The 24721-nt window shown below is 40.6% G+C and overlaps 1 protein-coding gene across 8 annotated transcripts in view; it reads right to left on the bottom strand.

Moving 5' to 3' along the window:
- The window catches only part of LOC107225685, a 155073-nt gene that overhangs the window by 6705 nt on the left and 123647 nt on the right, over window positions 1-24721 (bottom strand). For all 8 annotated transcript variants that reach the window (XM_046737199.1, XM_046737197.1, XM_046737198.1 and 5 more), the window contains 4 exons: window positions 23724-23975; window positions 19827-20132; window positions 17102-17396; window positions 15990-16135 (listed from right to left, as the gene is read on the bottom strand). In XM_046737199.1, coding sequence (XP_046593155.1) covers window positions 15990-16135; window positions 17102-17396; window positions 19827-20132; window positions 23724-23975 — 999 coding nt within the window. The remainder of the gene's footprint in view (window positions 1-15989; window positions 16136-17101; window positions 17397-19826; window positions 20133-23723; window positions 23976-24721) is intronic.

The following is a 24721-nucleotide window of genomic DNA, read 5'->3' as shown; positions in this document are numbered from 1 at the left end:
CGAGGCAGTCGAGCGGAGAGCCAGCGACTTTCACCCCTCCCTTTCACCCCTCGATCGCTCTACCTGCCCGCTATTTTCTGCCATTCACAACCACTCGCATGGTGGCGCGTATTCACCCTCCTCAACGAGTTGCTCAGAGGGTAGTTTATATACGTGCGCCCATCGATTGCGTCCCGCGCCCGGGAATTCGAACAGTCGAGTCAGATCCGAGACCGCAAAAATCTCGTTATTTTTATGGTTAATTACACTCGCTTTAGTCACGTGATGCATGTATGTATGTATGTATTTATGTACGTACGTCTCGAATACGTTCGGAGCTTTTGTACAGCGGCAGCCCCTGTTCTCTGTACCTCGCCCTTCGATCTTCCGATAAAGGGCAACTTGATTTTTTCGCTTCATTACGCGATTTCTGATTAAAGGCCGGACCTCCACCCCCCCGGCCGTCTCCCGTCGCCACCTTTTTTACTCGATTTTCCACCCCTCGCGCTATTTCGCAGCATCGTAATAGACGCGACTATGAAAAGAGAAAGAGAGGATGAAGGTGTAGGAGGAAGAGGAGAAAGTGGAAATTAAAAGAATCGGTAGAGAGAAAATAGGAAAGAAAGCTAAACGAGCAGTCGGGTAAAAAAAAATCCTTATTAAGATCGTGAAAAAAGTAACTCGTTTCTTTCAGATGGAGAAGTTGAAGGGTAACAACCACTCTAACGGCCGAAAAAATGGCCCAACTTTGTCGATTTATTTTCGAACTTTGGAAAATGGAATAGAATTTTTTTTCAGAGGGTCCATTTAACACGTATTGAAGTATGAAAAAAAAATTTTATCATCATTTCGTTGCAAAATGGCGGCGACAGAGCCAATCTTTGAATCGCCTTTTTTTAAAACTCCTTCACGGGAGGACGGATTTCTCGTGATGTGTAAGACCTGGCACAGAAACGCGAATAATTGCATTAGAAAAGAGAAGAATCATTATTCGATTGATTCTTTGATTCTGCGAAACAATTGGCAGGGAATGTTATATTTCATGCGAAAAAATATCTCATTACTTCTATAATGAAATAAATAATTTTTCTTTATCGATCTAAGGAGTTTTATTGATTTTATAACATAATTTCATTCTACATAAATCTACACCCAAAATATAGTTTTCTGAATAAAACGTGCCATCGTAGAGTGAAATCCAACGCATTTGGTACAACTTTAACGATTTTTCAAGAGATCGTATGAACCAAAGCATGGACGTTTTATAAGCTTCTCTTCACATTTCGAGCAAAGACATTTTCACAGTTTTAAAACATAATAATTCAATAAATCCGGAACGTTTAGCGATATCATGATAAAATTAATGAATAATATCGTTCTCTGACCGATCAATTTTTTCACTGCAATGAAATCATTAAATCAATCGTTCTAATAGAAAGTAACGAAAATTTCCTCAGAGTCGATTAAAGTTTCTTTTTCAATTACTACAAATACGGAACAAAATTATTTCCTATTTATCTACATAATGTATAAAATAAACGAATATCAGTAATTCGTTCTATAAACGGTTAAAGAAATATTTTTCCCACCGTGTATAACGTAGAATGTAGACACATACGTATAATATTATACATATATATATATTATATATATATATCGAAGTACGATCGAAAATCGTAGAGAAGAGAGCGTAACTGGGTAAAAGGAAAGACGACTTCCTCCTTCTCCTTCTTCCACTTCCGCTGTTCTTTTCCCCGCCCCCCCCCCCCCCCCCTCCCTCTCCCTTTCCGCCCCCCGTTGCCGTCCTCTTCATCTCCCATTCAGGGAAAAGGTAAGCCAGAAAAGGGGTGCAGCGGCGAGGATTGGAGCATGGAAAATAACTGGTAGTACGTCAAAGGAAAGCCACGTTTCTACGGTAGATTGGGCATGAGGGGCGGGGGGGGGGGGGGGGGGGCGGTTGGGTTTCCTCCGATCCTTTGCCGGGGTCGAATGCACGTCGCTTAGGATTCGCAGTGGCGCGTCTTTGAACCCGACACGGGTCACCTGTTCCTGCGGGGCCCCCCCATTTCCCTGGATGTTGACTCCTCCACGCGAAGTCTCTGCGGCTTACCCGTGGCCTGCCTCCTTTTACTACTCCGCGCCGAAACTCTCTGCGGGCTCTTTTTCCCGTCTGGAGGGCTGACCGTAAACGGATGAAACTACTCTTTATCCCATTTTACCACCGCGCGGTGCTTGCGTTATATGCGCAAGGAGAGACGCAGCAGCGTTACGGAGCGACGACGTTCATACACGGAATATCCGTGCCCGATTTTTCCCTCTTTCTCTTCGTTTCTTTCTTCACCTACCCCCAGCTCCCTGCTTTTCTTTTCTTTTTTCTTCTTGTCTTTACTTCTCCGCAATACGCAGCGGATATCGTTCTGAATTATTTGTTAGAAACTTGAAAATTTTTTCTTGGAATCACGAAACTTTTATGAGTTAAACGGTAATCTGTCCTCTTTTTGGAAAATGATCGCGTCGAAATTACGATAAAAAAACAAGTAAAATGAAACAAGAAAAATGTCTGCACCCGGTTAAATTTTCTCGAGAATGTTGTCCCTCGTTTTTTGTTGTTTCATTCCTGCAACAATTTATGAATATTCAACGTATCGTTACGATATTTTTTTCCCCCACTAAACGCGGTTCGTATTTTTGTATGATTTTGGTGTACATACGGTTATCGAAGTTCTCACTGGAAATATACCGAAATTCAGTTTAAAATGCATTTCCCGGTATTGGTATACGCGCTCGCGAATTAATAATAGGAAAATAGGGGAAAATAAAGAGAAGAAAAACTACAAAGTGAGTAAAAAGTTGTCCGTAATTCAAAGAATATATGATAGACTGAAATTAACGCGCTCTTTGCGGACGAACGGAATTCAATATCGAGGGACTGTCATCATTTCTCGTATGTGTTATGGAAAAAAAACTGTTTGATCGAGGCGCGCTGCATATGTTCAACCCATCCTGCACTCTATACGAGACTGTACGAAACTGGGAAAAATTGCCGGGGAATTTTCATCGATTTTGAAACATGCAGCGAGTGATATTTCAACTGGGTACAAACTGCTGAATCGGTACGCGAACTGAGTTCGACTCGTTCGCTGTTTTCATTCGTTATTATAATTATTACGTCAGGTAATAAGGATCGATGAATAGAGAAACGAATAATACAGCTGCAGCTGAAATTCGGTAGAAATTAGAAGACTGTTAATATTTTCTATCGGTAAATCGAGTTTCGAGTAGTTTTACTCTTATAACGGGTATATATAAAATTCATCTAATTCATTTTCAGATTTTTCCTTCAAGCGTATGTTCTAAGCCGTATAATTGACAGTCTGTGAATTTATTTTACAAATTTTCTCAAATTACTAAGTTAAATACAAAAAAGGTTTCGGTGGGCAAAAATTTGTCAATACCCTAAATAATGACCATCCTAATATATGTATACATATATATATATAGTCGCAGCTAGGTTGAAAAAAATAAATATCAGGCGATTTTGTTTGCATCTGTTATTATAAAATCAACGCCGGAATCAAACAGCTCGATCGTCTTGTCGCTGCTGTATTCAATTCATCAAATAATTTCAAAATAACTGCGGAAATTAAACAACGAGCTTAATGTTCGGGACAGCAGCGGATTGGATATAATCGTAAACTGAAAAGTCTAGAGATTATAAAGATCGTATAAAATGATCGGATGACGAAGGCGCGGAGAAAAAAAACAAACAAACAAACAAACAAACAAACAAACAAGTAAATAAATAATTGAGAATCGCACCCCTACGTAATTTATTCAATTTTTCTTACCCTTCGTCCCGTCAAAGCGAGCCTTCTAAACGGCGATTAAAAATACGGTGAAATTCCACGGAAGAAAATGACGCTCAAAGGGGGTGTAAAGAGATAAGCGTTTCGTCGCGTCGGGAAATGTATGTGATTTTTTTTATTTATTTTTTTTTCTTTCTCTCTTTCTCTCAGATTCGCGTGCGTGGTTAAAAATGTTGATTGACACATCAGAGGCGGACGGGTAAAGGTTTGGGGAAATGATTATTATAGAGGGCGCGTAACGTCTGTCTCGTTTCTGGGGTGGGTTGAGGCGATAGAAAATCCTGAGTGACGTACCCCTTAGCGCAATATCTTCTTTACCTCAGCCGAAAACTTGCACCCTCGGTCCATCTGTCCTCCGGGCATCCATTCATCCGTCAGTTTTCCTATTCCACATCTCTCTCTCTCCCTTCTTTTCTCACTCTCTTTTCTTCTCCCACGCACTCGTGGCGGAGGAAGAGTTCTTCGAACCTTCACGGATAAAAGTGTTTGTTCTCGAAAATTGAATCGCCCTGCAGCCGGATAATTGATATCGGTCGTTTCACCCCCCGAATTATATATATATATATGACATATTCAGACCATGTTCCGACAACAAAGTAAAAAAATTATACACATTTTTTCCGAATTTGAAGTAGTCTGATATATTATGTACCTACGGTGCTATTATATACTGAAAATTATTTTTTAATAATTTTTATTATTATATAAATTAAAATAACTCCCGTATAACACGATAATTTTGAAAGTTTTTCGAAGAAACTGGGATGAATGTAATTTTTTAACACTATTTATTTTTTTCAAAAATGCACGAGTCATTGGAACGAGACAGCGTCTGAATTAAAAATCTTATACACAAAATATAGTTGGAGAGGTTTTTGTTAGCTCGGAAGAAATCGACGTTAACACCTGTTCCAGAAAAAAAAAAAAGAAAAGAAAAAAAAATAACACCTAATAAATAAAAGAGATGTCTAATCTGAAAAGGTCCAATATGTGTTACAACGCGCGAAGAATGATGTGTAGTGAAAGTGAAATAACCGCGACGACGGCAAAAATTATGTTTCAGGCTCGATTCACGCCTGCAGCTCGAGTCGCGGGAACGAAGATCCAGGCATCACCTTCTGGTATTAATCTTTTCCTTGTCAAGGCGGTAACAGGGCCGCCAGACAATGGTCGCTGGATGCCGAGGGAAAGACGTCCGACAAAGTCACCCCATTTCTACCCTCGATACATTTCCTTTTCGTCCCCCGTCCCCCCCCCCCCCCCCCCTCCCCCCATCCGCCTTACCCAACACCATCCATGCTCCGTTATCTCGCGACCTCACTGACCTATACGAAGAGAAATTATCCTCCCATCTTCCTCGTCAACGCGGAGAAGAAACAAGATATATAGGTCCAAGAAAGGAGAAAGTTAAAGACGAAGAAAACGAAATGGATAAACCGGAGAGCCGGAAAATTTGGCGAAATTTACCTCCCCACCCCCCCGTTTCGGGTAAAATTTTATAAAATGAACAAAAAAAGAAAAAGAGCTCGATTTCGAAATGTGAAAAAAAAAAAAAAAAACAAAAACAAACAATGAACATTCTTCCCTCTCTTCCTTCTTTCATCTCTTTCCTTACCGCAGTGATTGTATACGGTATAGCTGATACGACAACGGATTTTACAGACAGCATGGGGTGTAGCGAGCAAGGATAGACGACATTTATAGGGGTTGCGGTTCTAAGATCAGCATATCAGCTGGGGGTTGGCGGTGAATGTTTTTAGCCGTGTTAGTATATTCGGCCGGTTATATAATCAATATACGAGGGCGCGCGAGAGAGACGGAGGAGAGAGAGAGAGAGAGAGAGAGAGAGAGAGAGAGGGAGGGAGAGGGCAAAATACTTTTCGCGCAGTCCCGCGTGTAACTCCCGTTAAATCGACTGATTGTTCGTCGAAATTTTAGTATATGCTGCATGCTTTCGAAGCTCGCGACACTGTGTAGACAAACGGGGGTGAAAATTATTCGTGCGAAAATTTTTCTCCAGACAATTTCAAATCCGCACGTATTCGTTAATTCGATTATTACAGAGCCTTGTACAAGAATACCTAGAGAATTGTGTATTGCATGATTTCGCATGCATGTATATTTATTAAACTGTCTTGCAGAAAAAATTTGATTTTTAACCGACTAAATTAAGAACTACACGAGTATTAAATGTATTGGAAATTTGATTGAAGCATCCGGTAAATTTATTTTTTTTTTTTATTTTATTTTACTCGAAAGCTCTGAATTTTCGTCCGATCTTATACGTAATTATTCAAAAATTGACGTGATTTACAGCTGCTGTGGAAAATATCGATGGAATTTCGGACGGAGTCTTCGGCGCGATATTAATTTCACGTTTTTTGACCCGATTTTGACGCAACTGATAAGATAAAATTGAGAGAGCATTTTTTTTTGCTGTTGAATTCCCGAAGTATACTGTCAATCAGTTTCCGTAAATATCGCGAGTCAATTTTCAGAGAAATATTTCACGCAACGATGTGTTTGAAATAATGCTTGAAATCACGTGATCGGTGAAAATAAACACGAATAAATACCCTCTCACCGTTAATTCCCTTGCGAGAGTTTAAAAAAAAAAAAATCTGGATATAATATATGACGCGGGTGAAACACTTTCTCGAAGAAGTCGAAGGTAAATTTACAATTATTCAACTGTGGTTGAAAAGAAAAAAAAAAAAAAAAAAAAAAAACGAACGGAAGTTTAAAAACAGTTAAAATCCCTCGATAATACAATACCGTGCGAAATAAAAATCAAGCGCGGCTTCACGTTTTTTTTTCGGTTTTGTAATTTTTTTATTCTCTTTTTAGCAATTAAACCGTGTAACGTAGATTCGGGTTTTCGGCCCCTGACGGATGAATTTTCGAGAAACCATGAAATCATGGCGTATGTACGTTACGCGCGTGCATACACGCGTACAATATTGTGAAACCGCGTCGGCTTAACGGTTACCGGTTTACCGGTTAATGGCTCGACGGCGGGTGGCGTTGAAATAACATCTCCTTTAAAAGCTGGCCGCCGGGGGAGGTTTCAGGGCGGCTAGCCTACCGGAGTGAGTCCTCTATTTACGTAGCCGCGGGAGCTTTCGCGAGGTGGATTTTTTAATCCGTACGGTTCTCGGCGGAGAGCCGAAGTCGGCCACGGCATAATAATTCAGCGGCGCAGTGCACGACGGTAACATGCATGCAAAAGTACCCGGTTCGTGGGTGAAAATTGGCAGGGATAAACCCGCGGAGGATTTTTTACCAGGGCCGCTCTTCGACCACGAGCATTTTCGACAATTCCCTCGGAAATTGAAAGAATGATACCAATTTTTTAATACAGACTTGGGAGTAGATTCCATATGGCTCCCGACATCTCTAGGCGATTTTCAGTGACCTCGGAATAGGGTGTAGCTACAGGACATCGCATGTAACGCCAGGAAGTCGTTGGAAGTAAATTTTAATGGGAATGGGATGATGGATAATATTTAAACGCAGTGAATTCAATCTATTCTTTGACTTTTATTTCAAATGGACGAGAAAGGACCGATCGTCCGTTCTTTTCTAATGTCGCTGAGAGACTATAAACGATAAGGGCTGTTCGGACTCACTGGCGCCTTGAAGGGTCCAGGGGCTTCAGGTTTCGACGTTTGGGTGGCAAAATCAGCGTGAGATTTGAGAAAAAGCGGATAGCCGTGTATCGTCCAAAAAACCCTGCGTTAATGTTTATATCGCCTCTTCGATACTCTTCGTGTCGATTCGTTTTTCAACCCATGATCTTAAGGGAATTATAATTCCGGGTACTGGTGATTCGATAATCCAATAAAATGGAAATCACTTGGTAATATGGAATTCGTTGTTTCCAATGATTTCAACGATCTTTATTGGTGGTTCTACAGGTTTTTTCAAAGAATAAAATCGAGATAACGCTAGGAAGTAATTGTAAATAAATAGAAATCACTCGGTGATCTGGAATTCGATATTTCCAACGATTTAAACGAACTTGATCGGTTTCTGTACAAGTTACTTCAAAGAATATCCGAGATGATTGTTCAACTGTTTCTCCGATCCATGATCCAGTTTGCGACCGTTAGATTCGTCACTTCGTTGACCGAATGATCGATCCATCGGTCCTTCGATTCCCCGGATATCGATCAGAGATTCGAAGTTTGGATAAATTTGACGCTCGATCTTCGGTGGAAAGATCGACGACAAAAGAGCGCAGAACGCTGCAGTCGCAATCCCTCAACTTGTCACTTACCCCCTTCCGCCAACCCTTTCATCCAGCTTTCCCGTTTCCATAACGGGACGACATGTCCCTCGTCCCTCTGCTCCGCTGCTGTACCTTTCATCGGCGGCGTTGCCATTTCGCGAAAATCGCCCCGCGGTTTTTCCCCGAGGAAGACTGGTTTTCGGTGAAACCCGCCCCGCAACGCGATCTGCGAACCCGATTCCGCACCGCCGGACTCCCGACGTTATTTCCCAACTTCCGAAGCAGCCCCTTCGCCCATGGAATTTCAATTTTCCACCACTTCCGGATCGTAATCAAGTCCCGGCGACCGGTGCCGAAGGGGTTCGCCCGCCGAATACACGGCAAAGCTACACGATTCCGCACTTCGGTTGCCTACCTCCTGGTCCTTCCTCCTCAGTCTCCTCAATTACCGCATTAATCGATCCGATCGAAAGTCTCGCCCGCGGATTGTACGTTGCGTAGGCGTAGGCCAAGTCCGTCTTCTCGGAAATCTGATTAAGGGACGTTTCGATTCGCGCATATTTTTCGGAGGATTCGAGCCCTTCCGGAGCTTGGAGAAAAACAAGGAAGAAAGCTTTGATGAATTCAAAGTTCACGATAAAGCTGCGTAAATACAACGTTCGAGCAGCGAATGCTCCGTGCAAGGATTTCGACATCGCGCTGAGTGTATCGAAATTAACAGGCTTGAATTTTGCTTTCTCAAACTCGTCAGAGGAATTCTTTGGTCGTCGAATTTTCATTTCTAAGGATCGATTGCTTCCTCAATTATGCGACGTCGAAACATCCTGCATGACGTAATACGGTGGAAAATCTGTGATTTGCATTAATCACCAATGTAGATTGCAAGGTTTGCATAAATTATTCGGAAAATATTGTTTATCCGAAGTTAAAATTTGGCCAACTTTTGCTCTTCTCGCATTGTAATTAATGCAAATGTTGCTTTTCTCCCAAAGTGAAACATCTTTCAAACTTTCGTTTGTTTCAATGCTCGTAAATAGATTCCGTTGTTCTCGAACCTGCAGAAGAAAATCGTATAATTTGCACCGACGTAGAAACGTACATGTGTAATTTGATCGAGAATGAGAATCGCCGATGTGCAGGGGTATGAAAAATCTTTTAAACACCGGTTTGCTACGAGGCGGAATATAATTTTTCTCCGATACCACCGAGACTTTAAAGTCGTGCAGGTACTTTGATGCTCGGCACGCGTAATCGTCCTGCGGGGAGGAGGTACAGGAAGCAAATTCGGTGCAAAGGACTCAGCGGCGATAGCTTAAAGGCGTCCCGGAGCAGCCAATAAAACGACGCTAAATTCCGCGCCATATGCCCCTCGAGCAGTCTCTTCTCTTATTTTTTCTTTTCCACTTCCTCTTCCTCCCCGCGCCTCTGCGCTTCCGGAAAAGCGCGGCGCTCGAACCGCTCAAACCTTTTCAGAAATTCAAATTTACGCCCGACACCGGTGCTGTTTTTCAAACTTATGAAAAATGAGTCTAGCCTCGACGCCTCCTGCACCGCGGTCTGCTACCTTTATACCTATATAGACTTTTTGCCCGCTTCGTGTGCGAGGCAAACAAAATTGTTGACCGCTTCAAACTTTTTCCCCATCTTTATTAATATATAGATAGACAGTCTTTATTATACATTGAGAGACTCGCCGCAGTTCAGATTCAAAGGTTATCGAAATTTTCTTCAGCTTTTCCGGTGTACGTCGAAATTTAATTGCCGTAAATTCAATACCGTTTCTCGCTAAATAGCAATGGGAAAACAAATCTCGGGTCCCGATTTTTTCCGATCTTCGATCGAAACGAAAAATTCTCTCCAACTCGAATTTAAACAAATATTCATCGGGCGGAAAACAAATTGTCGCCGGTTTGTTGGACGGTTTAATTATGGGACACGATTTCGCATCCTCTTAACTTCCTACCCGTAACGACACTTCCGGGATCCAGTCCGATAAATCAGACGCTAAACTACCCCTGAGATAAGTAAGCTCGAACCATATTAAGTTCGTATCTTATTACAACCTCGGGCATGTCGCACTTGAACATTCATACATCAGAATTATTCGAACGTATAATAAGATGCCGCGATGATCAGAAATTATACCTCAAGAGTCGTGTAATCATCGTTTCGAAGAAACGGAAACTTTTAACTTTCGGTGCTTTTTTGCGACTTGTAATATTAAATCCGCAGTGTTCGTGTACAATTTATTACGCATATTCGTTGAATAATATTATAAATTCACCAATCCTTTGGAAGATTTATAAAACCAGAAAATTGCATACGAATTAACGAAGATTTTTTTTTCTATCATTAAAATGCAACGCGAGAGATCCGTCATTGACAACAACTGTGGAAATATCAAATCGAACGAGGACCAAATTTCGCACGACAGTAAATTATCCAAGAGTCTCGATTACGGTCCCGAAAACGAGACGCGTGAGTTTGGCTTTTTGTCAAAGATGGGATTCGCGCTGCAGGGTTGATAGATATAGAAACCGGCTGCGAAGTGCCGCACAACAGAGCGTATAATACCAAGGTATCTATATAATACATATCTATCTATATACAATGTATACATAAACCGTGGAAATGGTATGTGTGAGCAGCCGATAAACTAGGATAATACCGCACTACCATCGATTTGCATAAGACCGGAGCGTCGGAGTCTTTGGGCGGTGAACCATGGGTAAAACGCGGCAGAATACGGGGGCGGGTTGCCCGAGGGATGGAAAACGGGGTTGATCAATCCGCCCGAGGGGCGAGAGGGGGGGGGGGGGGGTTTGAGGGGAAGGGGAAGCGATCGGAGCTGGATTACTAATTTTCGTTGATGCGCCGCGTTTCTTGGAGAATAATCGATGTCTCTGTACAAGTTTCACCCCCTCCGCTAGGTTTCTCGCTTTATGGCTCTCGAGACCGGCTTTCCGAACAACTTTGGTCTCCAGGTTCTACTACCGTCGTCGCAGCTTCTGTACCACGTGATCGTAACACACGCAGAGGACACCCGCGATTTCATTGTTGGAACAGTGTTCGCTTCGATGTGTTTGCGCACTCGGTACCTTTACCTTAATAACAACGGATAGCTACTGTAGATTGAAACGCAATAGCACAATAGAGTCTACCTTCCTCATAACCATGATGTTCTCCGTAGCGCGCTTTTAGCTTTCCCTGCAACTACCATCCGTAGTCTCTCTGCTAGTCTCGTGCAGCTAGTATACCTACCGGAGAACGAAGACAGCGCGAAAACCCGTCTGTTTAAGGTTATATCGAACACAGGATTGTACAGTCTACTCCAACAGCTAGAAATGTTTCAACGAATCGACGAGATTCGAAAGCTCCTGAACCAATATAATGTACTCTTAACTTCGCTGGAAAATCGGGCATTTTGACGAGAAGACCGAGGACAGTTATCAAATCGTTATTATATATTGAAAATTGGTGAAATTCAAGATCGCCCGGGTCGGTAGAAACGGTGGAGCAGGAGTGGAACGATGGAATATGAGGAACGGTGGACCTGCAGAGAAACGATGGAACAGGGTACGAATATAAAAGAGGAATGGAACGATGGAGTGTGAGGAACGGTGGATCTGGAGAGGAACGATGGAATAGAGTACGAATATGGAATAGCGAAGAAATCACGGAATATAAATAATATTTATTACCGACTCTGTCATTTTATTCCCCTACCTAAACTCCTCTAAAAATGAAACGATAATATTCTCTACTTTAAGCATTTAAATGAAAATTGCAATACTTATAATAGTCCAGTTCAAGTGTGCAATACCTGCAAAATTAAAACTAATTTCCACGTTTGAATGACGCTGTTTTTTTTATCAATCTTGAACCTCGTTCTATGTAGATGTATAATATTCGATTTATGCACATCCTTAACCAGATTGTACCCCTGATTTGAATGGGCATGTGTTATATATATATATACGTATACACATACGGACATATATTCGGTATTATTGCGAGAAGTTGCTTGCTTGTTTCGTATAGCTTTGCTTTGCTTTGTTCTCCTCCGTTCTTTTGTACCCACGACAGGATTATATTTGTTTCTAATTTCTTCGAGAGAGAGAGAGAGAGAGAGAGAGAAAGAGAGAAAGAGAGAGAGAGAGAGAGAGAGAGAGAGAGAGAGAGAGAGAGAGAGAGAGAGAGAGAGAGAGAGAGAGAGAGAGAGAGAGAGAGAGAGAGAGAGAGAGAGAGAGAGAGAGAGAGAGAGAGAGAGAGAGAGAGAGAGAGAGAGAGAGAGAGGTCCCAGGAGACACCACCAACCGTGGGTTAAATTTACGAGTTCGTTTATTACGCGAACTCGGGTTCCTATATCCTCCCATACCAACATACCTGTACATTGTACGCCGTTATTCCCACGTCTCGGTTCAAGTTCAGACTTACGACACGTACACATAAGTATTACATAATACGTACGCACACATTCACGAAGCTCGCGTATAATTCCGCAAAGTACGATAAATTCGCATCGGACCTCTCGCAGAAAATTTTCAAGCCAATTCACCTTAATTGATTATACGAAACAATGGAGTAGGCTGCACCCATACACCTCGGCCTGTCGAAAGTTCATTCAAACACAGTGATATTACATTACGTTTTATATCCTGTTCTGCACAGTTATAAGGCGCTCTCGTGTATACGTAATACAACATCTATTGTCTAGCTATATTATATGTATTATACGTATAAATTTACCCCCTGTGTCTTTTTGAGAAAATTCATTGACTCGCTAAAGTTGGCTCACATAATATACACGGGTAAAGTATTAGGGCGTATAATAATAATGATAATAATGTTATACCTTATGATCTAGCGTGTAGTTTATAATCCTCGAACAAAATGTGTATCACAAGGTACAAGGGTCATTCTATAATGTATTACAATTCGTATTATAGTTGAAGAAAAAACTGTTGTTACCGATTTTTACTATGTCTATTATTCTGCGAATTCGGTAACTGACGCGTTATAATTTAACAATAAATTATACTTGGCGGGATTTGCTTTTTGATATCATTTTTACGCTTGCAAAAAGAATATTATGTGTAGGAATATACGTAGACGAGAAGTTGTTTCATGCCCTGCGAAGACCCATTCAAGCGAATAACTAGACCACAGCCTTGTTTGATCTATCGAATGACGTCACTTGAGCATCCCAACCGCGTCACTGTGATAGTCGGTTAGAAATATCTATGTAGATACGTACAACGTACAGATAGGTAGATGTACCGCATAGATGGTTACCTATGTATTTGGGAAAAAACTACGTGGCTGTGAGAAATTTACGTGTATTATATAAATACATGTATGCCGTATAAGACATACATCGAGTACATTATGTATATCAGATACATAGACATAAAAGTCACGTAGTTTTATGCTTTAGCTGGGTGAGTGCGTCGCCGGCGAACCATCGAAGCATGTGGTCGTTATTTATTTACTTCGTTCTATTCTCTGCTTTTCGTCGTTAATTTTTTTTTTTTTTCTTTCCGAATGATTTTCGTTCTCAATCTTATTCCTTACTACTCGTTTTTATCACTCATCCATCCAGCCATCCATCCATCTCTGTTCTGCTTGTTCTTTTCCAACAAACAACTCTCGTTTTCATTATACTGGTTATGCTATATTCATATTATAAGTCGTTAATTCTTCGATTTATCTCACGTAGTAAAAAAAGGACAAACGTTATTGTAATGCCGATTTTTTCTTTGCCGTTACGTCAAGACGTCAAATATTTCGTCCCTCAATTACGGCTTGAGATGATTTTTATGTTAATTACTATATGATTATCGTACATCCGAAAATCAGCGAAGCGAATTCACGACGTCGCATTGTATGCTACTTGTAAAAGAAAACAGAACCTTTCCACCCAATTTCAGAATAACCTTTATATAAGTAAATATGTACAGTCATTGTCACATAATTCGTAAAGAATCGAGACTCGCATTTTGTTTCGGACCGAAAACAAGTTAGCCGGTTAGTTGAGGCATTAATGAATATGAGTGTACAAGGGTATTAAAAATGCTCGTCGATTTATCGCAACGTCGTATATCGAAATATAAAGCAAAATGAAAAATTGAAAGAAAAAAAAATCAAAAAAAAAAAAGGTACGGTACCTAAATGAGAAAATTGCGGATCAGCCAATCACGGGCTTACGGTATTAAATTCCTATTTAAAAGTTGAAATAATCCACGGATTACGGGAACGGCAGGTACCATGATGCATATACTATAGGTATGTATTATAGCTATATGTATACATTTATATATATATATATATGTATATATAGAAGCGACCGAGGGAGTAGCTGCTGTCACGAAAGAGTAACTCGGGTTTCAGCCGCGTCGCTTTAGGTGGGGGCGGTTAAGATATTAAAAGTTTGGGAAAAGGGATCCATGGTCCAGGGTTGCGCGGGCGGCGGCTGTGCCGCAGGAGTAAGTCTCTAAGTCTTTTTCTTCTTTATTTACTTTATTTTCTTATACCTTCGTTCTTCTTCTTTTCTTTTTCTTCCTTTTTTTTCTATTTTATTTTTTCCCCTCCCCCAGCTCCCGCTTAGTTATATACCGCGAGGCGTAGGTCGATTGCCGGAAACTGAAACTAACTTCCGGCGAAGTAAAGCGTCGAACCGGACGGACCATAGCCGCCGCCGCCGCCGCGTGGTGGATCAAACCGAATCCAATAACTCCCCTGGGATTACAACTCAGTTCGTTCGTCCCGCGGGCCACAGCGCCCTCTTTTACTCCCCTTCACCTCTCACCTTCTTCCTTTCCGTTTTTCTCACTTCTTACTCTCCGTTCTTCTCTAGCTTCGGGACTTTCGTATATCGATGCTTTGTCAGCCGCCCCGTCAGGGAACACGCGACCCCCCCCCACCCCCCCCCCCCCCCGCCCCACCTGCAACCCCTTTCGTCGGAAGTGAAGGAGTTCATTTCACGTCTATGTAAACATATAGATATATAGATGGTAGGTGTGTGTGTGTGTGTGTATATAGCTATATTGTTTGTTAACCCATAATACTCTTTCATGTAATGCCTGCATCCAGAGAGTATGGAGGAGAAGAAATAGAACCTGGACGGTGGCATTGTGACAAATTGTTCTCGCTTGCCGGACGAAATTTACAACGGGAGCGTGTCTATTAAATGTTTGGTTTTTGCAGGAATCTGTGTGTATGTGAGTGGAGTGTTGCACGGAAAAAAACAATTCGCTAGACCAGCAAATTTTAGTGTTAATATAGCCAGAGTAAGAATTTCAACTGTCGAAGCAGAAATTTTCACTGCAAAGCAAAGGCTTTTCAAGCATAGTCAAGTGGAGTTACAATGTGGAAAGCCCGTTAGTTGAGCTTGCAAAATTTCAGCTGGCCCGGTGAGGCATTTTTTTTTTTTTTTTTTTGTAGATCCCCAAAATCAACAACGTTCTATCAGGCTCTTAATGCAGGTAGATACTTATTGTAAGGGTGGTCCCGCAACAGCTGGGTTTGATTATACGTTCGTGTTTGTTGCGTAAAATTATTTACGGTTTTGGCAAAATCGATTCCGATTAATGTATTCGAAAAGTGTCGGGAAAATGTCATATTTGTCGAATGAAATCCACACGAATTATTCAATAAAATAATATACGTGATGATATTCATTCATATTCTGAATATTGGAGAAAATTTATGTTTTGAAATACAATAAAATCCGCACTGAGTGTACAGAAGAGAAAAATTTAATCAGTCGATTAGTAAAATTATATATAAATTCCTATATCCGACGAATTTTTCCTATAGAAACGAAAAAATTATCTTCCATGCACGCCATTTTCTTGGATTAATGTCACATTATACAGCGTGGCATTATATATTACAGTATGCGATGTACTCACTGACAAGAGTGATGTAGGGGGTGTTCTGGGGGATGTAGTGAGGCGGGCTGCAGGCCTCTTCCGGTCTGGCGACCGTGTTTCCAGTCTGCACTTCTACCACGTGACCGTCCCTTCTATAGAAAGTCATGCACATGTAACCGCTGCGGCTGAAATGTTAAAATTGAACGGTGACCTATTAAACTTGTGTAAAGAAATCATACTAATTATGCGTACAGTAGGTTTACATATGAAAATGTAAAATAATAACAGGGGAGAAATGGTGGAGCTAATGAGGAATGACGGAATAGGGAGACAGGAAATGTGAGACACGAATTGAACAATGGAATACGAAGAATAGTGGAACAGGAGGGGAACGGTGGAATAGGGGAGAAATGGTGGTGATAGAAGGGAACGGTGGAACAGGAGAGGAATGTTGAAACAGGAATGGAACCACGGAATAAGTGGAATGGCGGATTTGGAGAGGAACGATGGAGTAAAAAACGAATGCGGAACACTAAAGAAATCATGGAATATAAATAATATTCATTACGAACTCATCTTCATTATATATTTCGCTACCGAAACTCATCTGAAAATGAACCGATAATATCCTGACTATTGGCACTTGAAAGAAAATTGCAATACCTATAATAGTAAACTACAACCTTGTGATATCTACAAAATTATAACTTTCCACCTCTGAATGACGCTGTTTTTATCAATTTTAACCCTTGCTCTATGTATATATGCTGGGCCTAAACGTGGAAGCAAGCGACCTCGGCACCTACCAACCAGGGGTTACAATTTCGTCCGCGGGATAGCAAATTGCAACTTCGGTTGCCTATCTGCAGGCGCTGAGATGACGTTTCAACGTTTAGGCCCGATATACATTCAATGTACGTAAATAAGTTACACTAGTTACAGGTACAGTAGGTACATAAAATAATGGTTAATTGAAGAACCAGCTATCACATTATATAGTGAGAAAACGTTGAATAAATTAGGAAAAAAAATATTCAACACACTTTGCTAGAAATCCTATAAAACGTGATTAATCGACCTGATGCTGTGAATTCTGCAATTTTAATCTATCTTTCCATCCTCTCGTTTGAATAATAATCGTCGAGCCTCACCATCCGACGGTGAAGTGCGCCACGATCATCGCCATCGTTTGTCCAGGATTCGATTGTTTGATAACGTTGCAGAGGATCTTGAAGTCCTGCTCGTCCTGTCCTCCAGGAACCTCTTGACCCTCCGCAGCCCCGTTTTCGTACCGGATCGTCGACGAGTTTGACCTCATTGTATGAAGCGAGGCATTCCGCGGATGGAAGGTGTAAGATCGCGTCAAGTCCAAGGTGTGCCAAGTCAGGCCTCCGGCTGTGTGTCCGCTTAGCCAGCTGGGAAATCTACATTTTCCTGGGGATGGGGCTGGAACAGAAAAAGAGGCTCGATTCAAGCTATTTTCATCGATTACAAACTCTCCGATATCACTCATTTCCAAGAAAAAAATAAAAATAAACTCTCCTTCCCATTATTATGTGAAATTATAATAGATCATTTGTAAATTTGCTCAAAATTATACGAGAAAAAGCGATGAAATTTTCATTTGTAACAGTCACTCTACTGTAAGATATTATGTGAAAGGAGCGGAGACTTTTCGGTTTGGAAAAACCAACTGAAGGATGTGAGGAAAATTACAGACTGGGAAGTGAAAAGAGCAAATTAATATTTAAATGTTTTGAAGTTACACGCGAATGTGACAAACGTCACTTGTCGCCATTACTGGATATTCTGCGTACCTATGGTGCCAATAAGAAAAACCAAACAGAAAAAACTGGACGATCACGTACTATTCGTGGGATTTCCAAAGGAAAATATTTCACCTGCACGGTAAGCTCAGAGACTGCAGATTAACGCGTTGTTATTTCGGGTAATGAACGGGAATTTTTTCACCTGTACAAGAACACGAGGATTTCAGTTTTAGACATTTCTGATATTTAACAAAACGTTGCAAAAACATGCTATCTATGTTTACTATAGTGGAACGCGATCAGTTTTTAACGTTTTAAAATTTTCGGTGAATATTTCTGGACTTTGTAGAAACAAAATTAGACGAAGAAAAAAAATATCGATAAAAAAATGAAAAATTGTTCGAGGTCCGCGGATAGAGAAATTCTGTTAGCTCGAGTGAATTATCACATGTATAATTTCTCGTCAAAGTTTGAAATTTTCGGACTGATGAAATTTCCGAAAATTTTATGACTCCCGTAAAGTGATTACAGTTATACTAATATTCGCGTTATTCCAATCTGAAGCAATTCGCAGCTGTTATTCATAAATAATATCGGTACACGCGTACTTTCGTCCCATTCTCGTGTGTACCTACACCTTAACCATAGATATATATGTATGTATGTATGCATGTATGTATATATGTACAACACAGTTATGGTTATAAATGACATAAATGGAGTTCCGTTTGTGAAAAGAGAGAGAAAAAAAAAAGAAGAAAACAAACACAAAATAAAGAACGGAGAAATTAATAACGGCAAAATTCGAAGGCACATGTGTATATATCGTTATTCGTTGTCGCTGAATAGAGAAACGCGAAGCGAGGCCCATTAGTGTCACGTTTTTCAGAAAATATATTATCGCTTTTCTCAATAACAGCCGTGCGTTCGTTCCGCCAACGTCCGTGCGTTATATCGCATGCCCACGGTTGCGTTGCGAAATAAAAAACTTAATGAAAATAAATAAACTGCCCCACATTCGTTGAACTTTTCCGTAAGCTATACCGTACCAGAAATTTATTTCTTTGTTTGTTATTTTTTGTTCGAATCAGCAAAATCTATTGAGATTAGAAAAATCGAAGTGAGACATTATACACGTATTACGAGTGAGTATTTCTACTGCAAAGCGTGATTGTGTAAAATAGTCATGGTTCAGAGAAGATTTTCCTATTTCATTATGTATTATAGTATACCTATGCTTTTTTTTTTGCTTTTGCTAAAACATTGTCAAAGCTATCAATCTCGATGCATTATGAGTGTTATGGATTGGCTGCACGCATAGCGGACAAATCGTTGATGGAATTTTCCCGTCCTCCTCTTGGCGGTATAATCCCATTTTCATTGTAATTAAATCACATGACGCAACGAAGTATTTCAGATACAGAGTGAAAATATTTGGGTCAACAAAGCGGCGTTGTTGATGTCGTTTTTTTTTTATTATATGTTTTTCCCTCTCTCTTACTCTCGCTTTCTCTCTTTCATTGTTTAAAAATTTCGCGATAGTTCCGCGCTTTGAACGAAAACGCCCGTAGTGTATTTTTTTGGTCGGTTAAATAATTCCAAAGTTTCAACTTTCATAACACATTCGTTATTAAAACTGTCACCGCATATAATATCTACATAAATATTGGATTATCTATAACACAGGGTAAATCCAAACTAATATATGCAATTTGAGATATATTTTATTGGAATCCGACTACATTTAGGTAACTGAGAGGTACGTCTTACCAATTAACGTTTCTCTCATTGACCACGATTGGCCGAACCCTTGATCGGCAGGATGTATCATGCATTGCATAAACACAGGCAGATCTCGGTAACGTGTATCCTGAATTGCATAAATGCAGGCGTATGACGTTTAAAATGTACCCTGATTTGCATAAATGAAGGCGTATTTCGGTCGAATGTACCTTGAATTGCATAGTCGCAGGCGCATTCTACAAAATATGCCCCGATTTGCATAAACGCAGGCGGATTCATCTTGTGCTGCATGTGACGTAACATTTGGCCGAAAAAATTGACTTGGGAATTCATTTTTCCAGGAGTAAAAATATTCGTGTCTCACCTTTCCTCAGCGTCATCGACCGCGAGCCTTCCATTGTGCTGAAGAGGCCGTTGCAGGTCGCGTCGTCACTCTGTGCAACCCGATAAATTTCTGGGGCTCCATCGGGAATCGGCCCTCCGGGCAATGGGACGTCCTGGTCGAGACCCAGGCTGGCTCGATTCAGACCTCCGATCGACTGACTCACCCTTTCGTAGACGAAGCAGCGATAGCGGTCCTCGTTGTTCGACGCGTGTCGGTGGTGAAGGCGACCCACGAGGTATCGGCTGCTACCTTCCTTCCAGGTCGCCAGACACTCCAGCTCCTCGACTGTAGAGGAAAGAGGGAAGTCGAAATTTCACTTTTGGTTTTTTGTTTGTCGTACGGAACATTCTCCGTGCATTACAGGTTCACTTTATACAAAGTGGTTTTGGTCGTTCTCAACAAAATTTGTGAAATCTTAACACTTCACTGAAAAGTATATTTTTTTGACTTATCAAATTTAAAAAAATTAACTGTTTAGAAAGACCCTTGACTTTTAAGTATCGAAAAAGTGTAGAATCGGAAGGGTTTCAAAAGTTTTATCCACCTGTTTTTCCGATCCGTTCTTGGCTGTCTATATTATTCAAAATACTTGATTCATTTTTCACCCAAAAGTTGTCAAAAACTTCCTCAAACATTTAGCTAAATTTTCACGAATACTTTGCAGAGTTTAGAATGAATTTTTTAACGTTGCGACTGCAATGATTTGAAATTGCATACGAAAGGAACAAAAGAAAGACGTGATGGGTAAAATGATCAAATTTTCAAACCGCTCGAAAACATCTGAATTTGTGTACTTGCTGAGATGAAAAGAATTCATAATCTGTGCTTGGACGTTTTCGAATAATTTGGAAAATCAAAATCATTTTCTCGATTGATTATACATGCATTATAATTTTTTCTCACTCAATCACTGTAAATGGAATTTTTTTAAATAATAATAAAAACGTTTTGGAAAAAAAAAAAGAAATATCTCGCCCAGTTGACGAAGAACGTTTCGTATATTATACATATGTACGTATGTATAAATTTTTTTTTCATGCGGTGTGCAACTTTTTTGCAGATACCGCGAAATTACCGCACATGTGGCTCATCCTCGAAGCGCAGGGCCGAGTATCGGTCGAGTTGTTAACTACCGGCGAAGCGAGCTCGCTCGTTAATTTTTTAATTGCGTACGACCGACTGAAGGGCGTCGCCTCTGCTTTCAACGCTCTTACTCGCTTTATTAACCGTGATAATCGGGTATACGACTCGATGCGAAACTCGCCGTTGGCACAACATATTTCGTATAACTAGGTATGTTCAATGAATGATATCGTCTTCCGGATGAGAGAAAGATGACGAAAAATTTACGGTGAAAAAAGATCGAAAAAGATATTTTGAACCCGTAGGTTCAAATGAAAAATTGAATTTAAATTTTAGGTACAGAACGAAAGATGATTCTTTTCTATTTCTCGATTGTTTAATCTTGGAAATCGTACTAATTATGTTTCCTTGTTTGCGATTTTATTTTTCTTTTCTCACCATTATCCCTTAAGACGTTGGAAAACAGTTTTTCCAACTGTTAAATCCAAAAGTTTGAGGAAATGTTTTTGTTCCTTGTTGAGTAAGAATAAATTACTTAGATCATAGAATTTAACTATAGGTAAATTAGACTTTGAATAACGTAGTAGAAAAGTTGAGGAAGAAAAAAACACTGCACCGATTAGACTCCTTGTTTTCGGAAATCCGAACCACAACTTGCGCTTGACTCGGAAGAAAAATTTTTCTGGATCTGTTTCTGACAGAAAAGATTTTATTTGAATACGAATACCTGCTTAATGTTTGACTTGGCGTAAACGGAGAGATTTTACTTGATTCGATCGAAATTTATTCCAATCCAATAAATTTTCATTTCGAGCGTGAAAATTTTCCAACATCTGTCTGCAATTATAGTCTACGAGTTGTAATATAGTGAAGTTTTGAGGAGTGCACAGCAGGAAGCAGCCGCTGACCAAGAAGTCGAGGAATTCGCGCGAGATCCGCGTCGGCGTCGGTTAAGTCGAGGTGAATAATGTAGTTTAGTTCTCGTCCCGTGAATAACGCGAATTAGGTACGTAGTTACACGCGTAGTTGGTAGCATAGTTACATCTAGTTACGTTTAGCAGCATTCTGAGCACCCCAGACTTTCCGCCCAGCTAATGTTTCCCCCCATTCCTGCATTTGACCGTTGCTGCAGCAGGATATCGTGCCACCCCGTGCCAACCGTTAACCGTCTCAAATTAGCGAAACTTCTCTTCCAGATTCTCCCCTCGTCGTTTTCGACTTACTACCGCTCCGGTGTTTCGCCGAGTGATCGCTGAACCTTTACTTTTATACGACGAGACATTAAACACCCCGAGTTTTCTGTGAAACTCGTCGCTCAACGCCGGCTGATAGGCAACGAACTCTACGCTTCGTATCGTGCGTATATCGGAATGCAGGCGCGGTTGCCTATCTGCAGACGTGGTTGCCTATCTGCAGGCGCGGCTGCCTATCTGCAGGCGTTGCGGACGGTGAGTTTCACGTAAGATCTCCGATCTAAGTCGGAATTTTTATCCTGGAAAAAACCGTGAATTGATGTTTTCCGCGTTGAAAAGATGTGAGTTTTTCACGCCGGAGCTGTTGGCAGAATCGTTTATCAATCGCATTTGATCGTTTAATGATCTTGCAATTATTCTCCTCGTCCTGCAGGGCGGACGAAATTGGGGCGAGATTTTATCTATCGGTCCTGAGCTTGTTCAGCCGAAGTATTTCCGCGGCTGGTCGTTTCGAGCTGTTGCAGAGAAAGAGAGAGAGAGAGAGAGAGAGACAGAGAGAGAGTTGCGGACATCTCGGATTCCCTTGCGGTCAGACTCGTGCGATCAGTTATCTAAATTGCATCTCGTAGATGTCGGCGGGGGAAAAAAAAGGACCAGTTTTACCCGGTTTACCTCGGGGTTCTTGCGGACCACCCCGCATACGGCCAATTTGGAATTCTCGCCTCGAATCGAACAGGAATAGAAATTCCTCTCTTCAAGGTGCGAGACCCAGCAAAAAACTCGATCGTGAGAAATCGACAGAAAATGAGCGCTTACTCTCCCTTCTCTATTTTCACTACGCTCACACCATATCCGCCAAACTTTTCCCTTCGTCGCTCAGAGCTTGCGGAGGAGAAACAAAAAATCATAATAAAACTATAGAACGAACAGAAAAACCCAGGTACCGTGGAAGAAACTGATGCATAAAAAAAATTATCGAACAATAGAGTGAAATGTTTTTCAATCGATTATCTATAAACAAGTAACACTAAATTGTATACCGAGAGAAATTTTTATATTACTATTTTATATTATTTTCATTTTTTACCATAATCGAAAAATATAGTTCTACCACTACCAGAAAGTCTAGTATTCGTTACTACTCTTTCTCGTTACGATCACTGTTACTATATTTTCTTGCAACTGTCGCAAAAATTTAACGCTCGTGCAACAATAAATTGACGATAAAGTCTTATTAAACTAAAAAAGTAGAGTAAGCCTCAGAAACTGATTTTGCCTTGCAATAACCAAAAAAGGATCGACAATAGCGCAAAATGTTTGGGCATACCTCGTTTCTCGTAATTCCAACAATATTCAAACAGTGTTTTTTAACGATACCTGTTTTACTCAATTTTTCTAGCTACTGTAACAAATGAAATTTTTCTCAGCGCAGTAGCATTCTCTGGAAAATTCTAATCCCCTTTCAAGTTTCGACTGCCTAATGTTCTGTAACTGGAAGCCGAGAGATATTTTAAATAAAATTACGTCGCGTCTATCGAATCGTTGGTTTCCCTCCCAAATTTGATTTTCCGAAAGGCGACGAAAGCACGCCAAAGCATACCTGCGCTTTCCGAGGCCGGGATGTCCGGGCAGGCTTGATACCGGAAGAGAAGTCTGCTGTCCTCGGTGCAGGTGTCGACGTTGCTCTGGGGGCTTGAACAAGTTTCGTGACCTCTGTTGTAGGAGAAGGTCATGGGCCCTCGAAAAGGGCAGGGCACTGCCTGCGCATCCTCGCGAAACATCGAGAAGAGCAGCGCGTCTCCTGTTATGTAAGAGCACAAGGACGCCAGGGAATTCCTACTGTGGCAAAACGCTGAAATGAGAATAACACAGCTGCTTTCATACCTCGCTCACGTATATATGTCATAAATTTTCACAAAACATACTATATATACATATATATATATAAATACATATATATATACATACATACTATGTGGGTATATAAATATACTGTACAATGGAAACGTTTGCTCTGTGTTTCGTTATTATTATCACGATCAAGATAATAAAAATAATTGAGTAGCATTATTACACGGGCGTTACTGAAATAGAACGTCCCGTGATATTTCTTTTTTCGAAAAAACTTCACTGGTTTATTCGATAACTCATTTCTTCCGCAGGGTGAACGATAATTACAATGTTGATTTTAACAAACGGTGAAAAAACAATCGGAACAATGAAGTTTTAAGTACACAGTTACGGAGGATTTCAACGTTTCGTTTTTGTACAGATTTGAGGCGATGAAGAAGATTTCGAAACGAAGTTTTATCCAACGCAGCCTGTAATTTAGTGTCATGGGAATTAATCGAGAAGACCTGAGAAATTTTGAAATGCGTGTATAGAACGTTTCGTTCATTTTTTTTTAAATGATATTTGGTGAAACAAATGAAAGTACCGAATAACGTCCGTGTTTAGCTGAAGGTGATCGTTGTGTTCTCTCTCAAAACGTAAAAAAGGAAAAAATATTATGATTTTATCATAAAATCCTTTCGCAATTTAGAACATTAAAAATTCTCGCAGTGAATACAATTAAGAAACAAAGCATATCGAAATTAC

Source organism: Neodiprion lecontei, chromosome 4 (genome assembly GCF_021901455.1).
Source record: "Neodiprion lecontei isolate iyNeoLeco1 chromosome 4, iyNeoLeco1.1, whole genome shotgun sequence".
Taxonomy (NCBI): domain Eukaryota; kingdom Metazoa; phylum Arthropoda; class Insecta; order Hymenoptera; family Diprionidae; genus Neodiprion; species Neodiprion lecontei.
This window is presented reverse-complemented; position numbering and strand designations above follow the sequence as displayed.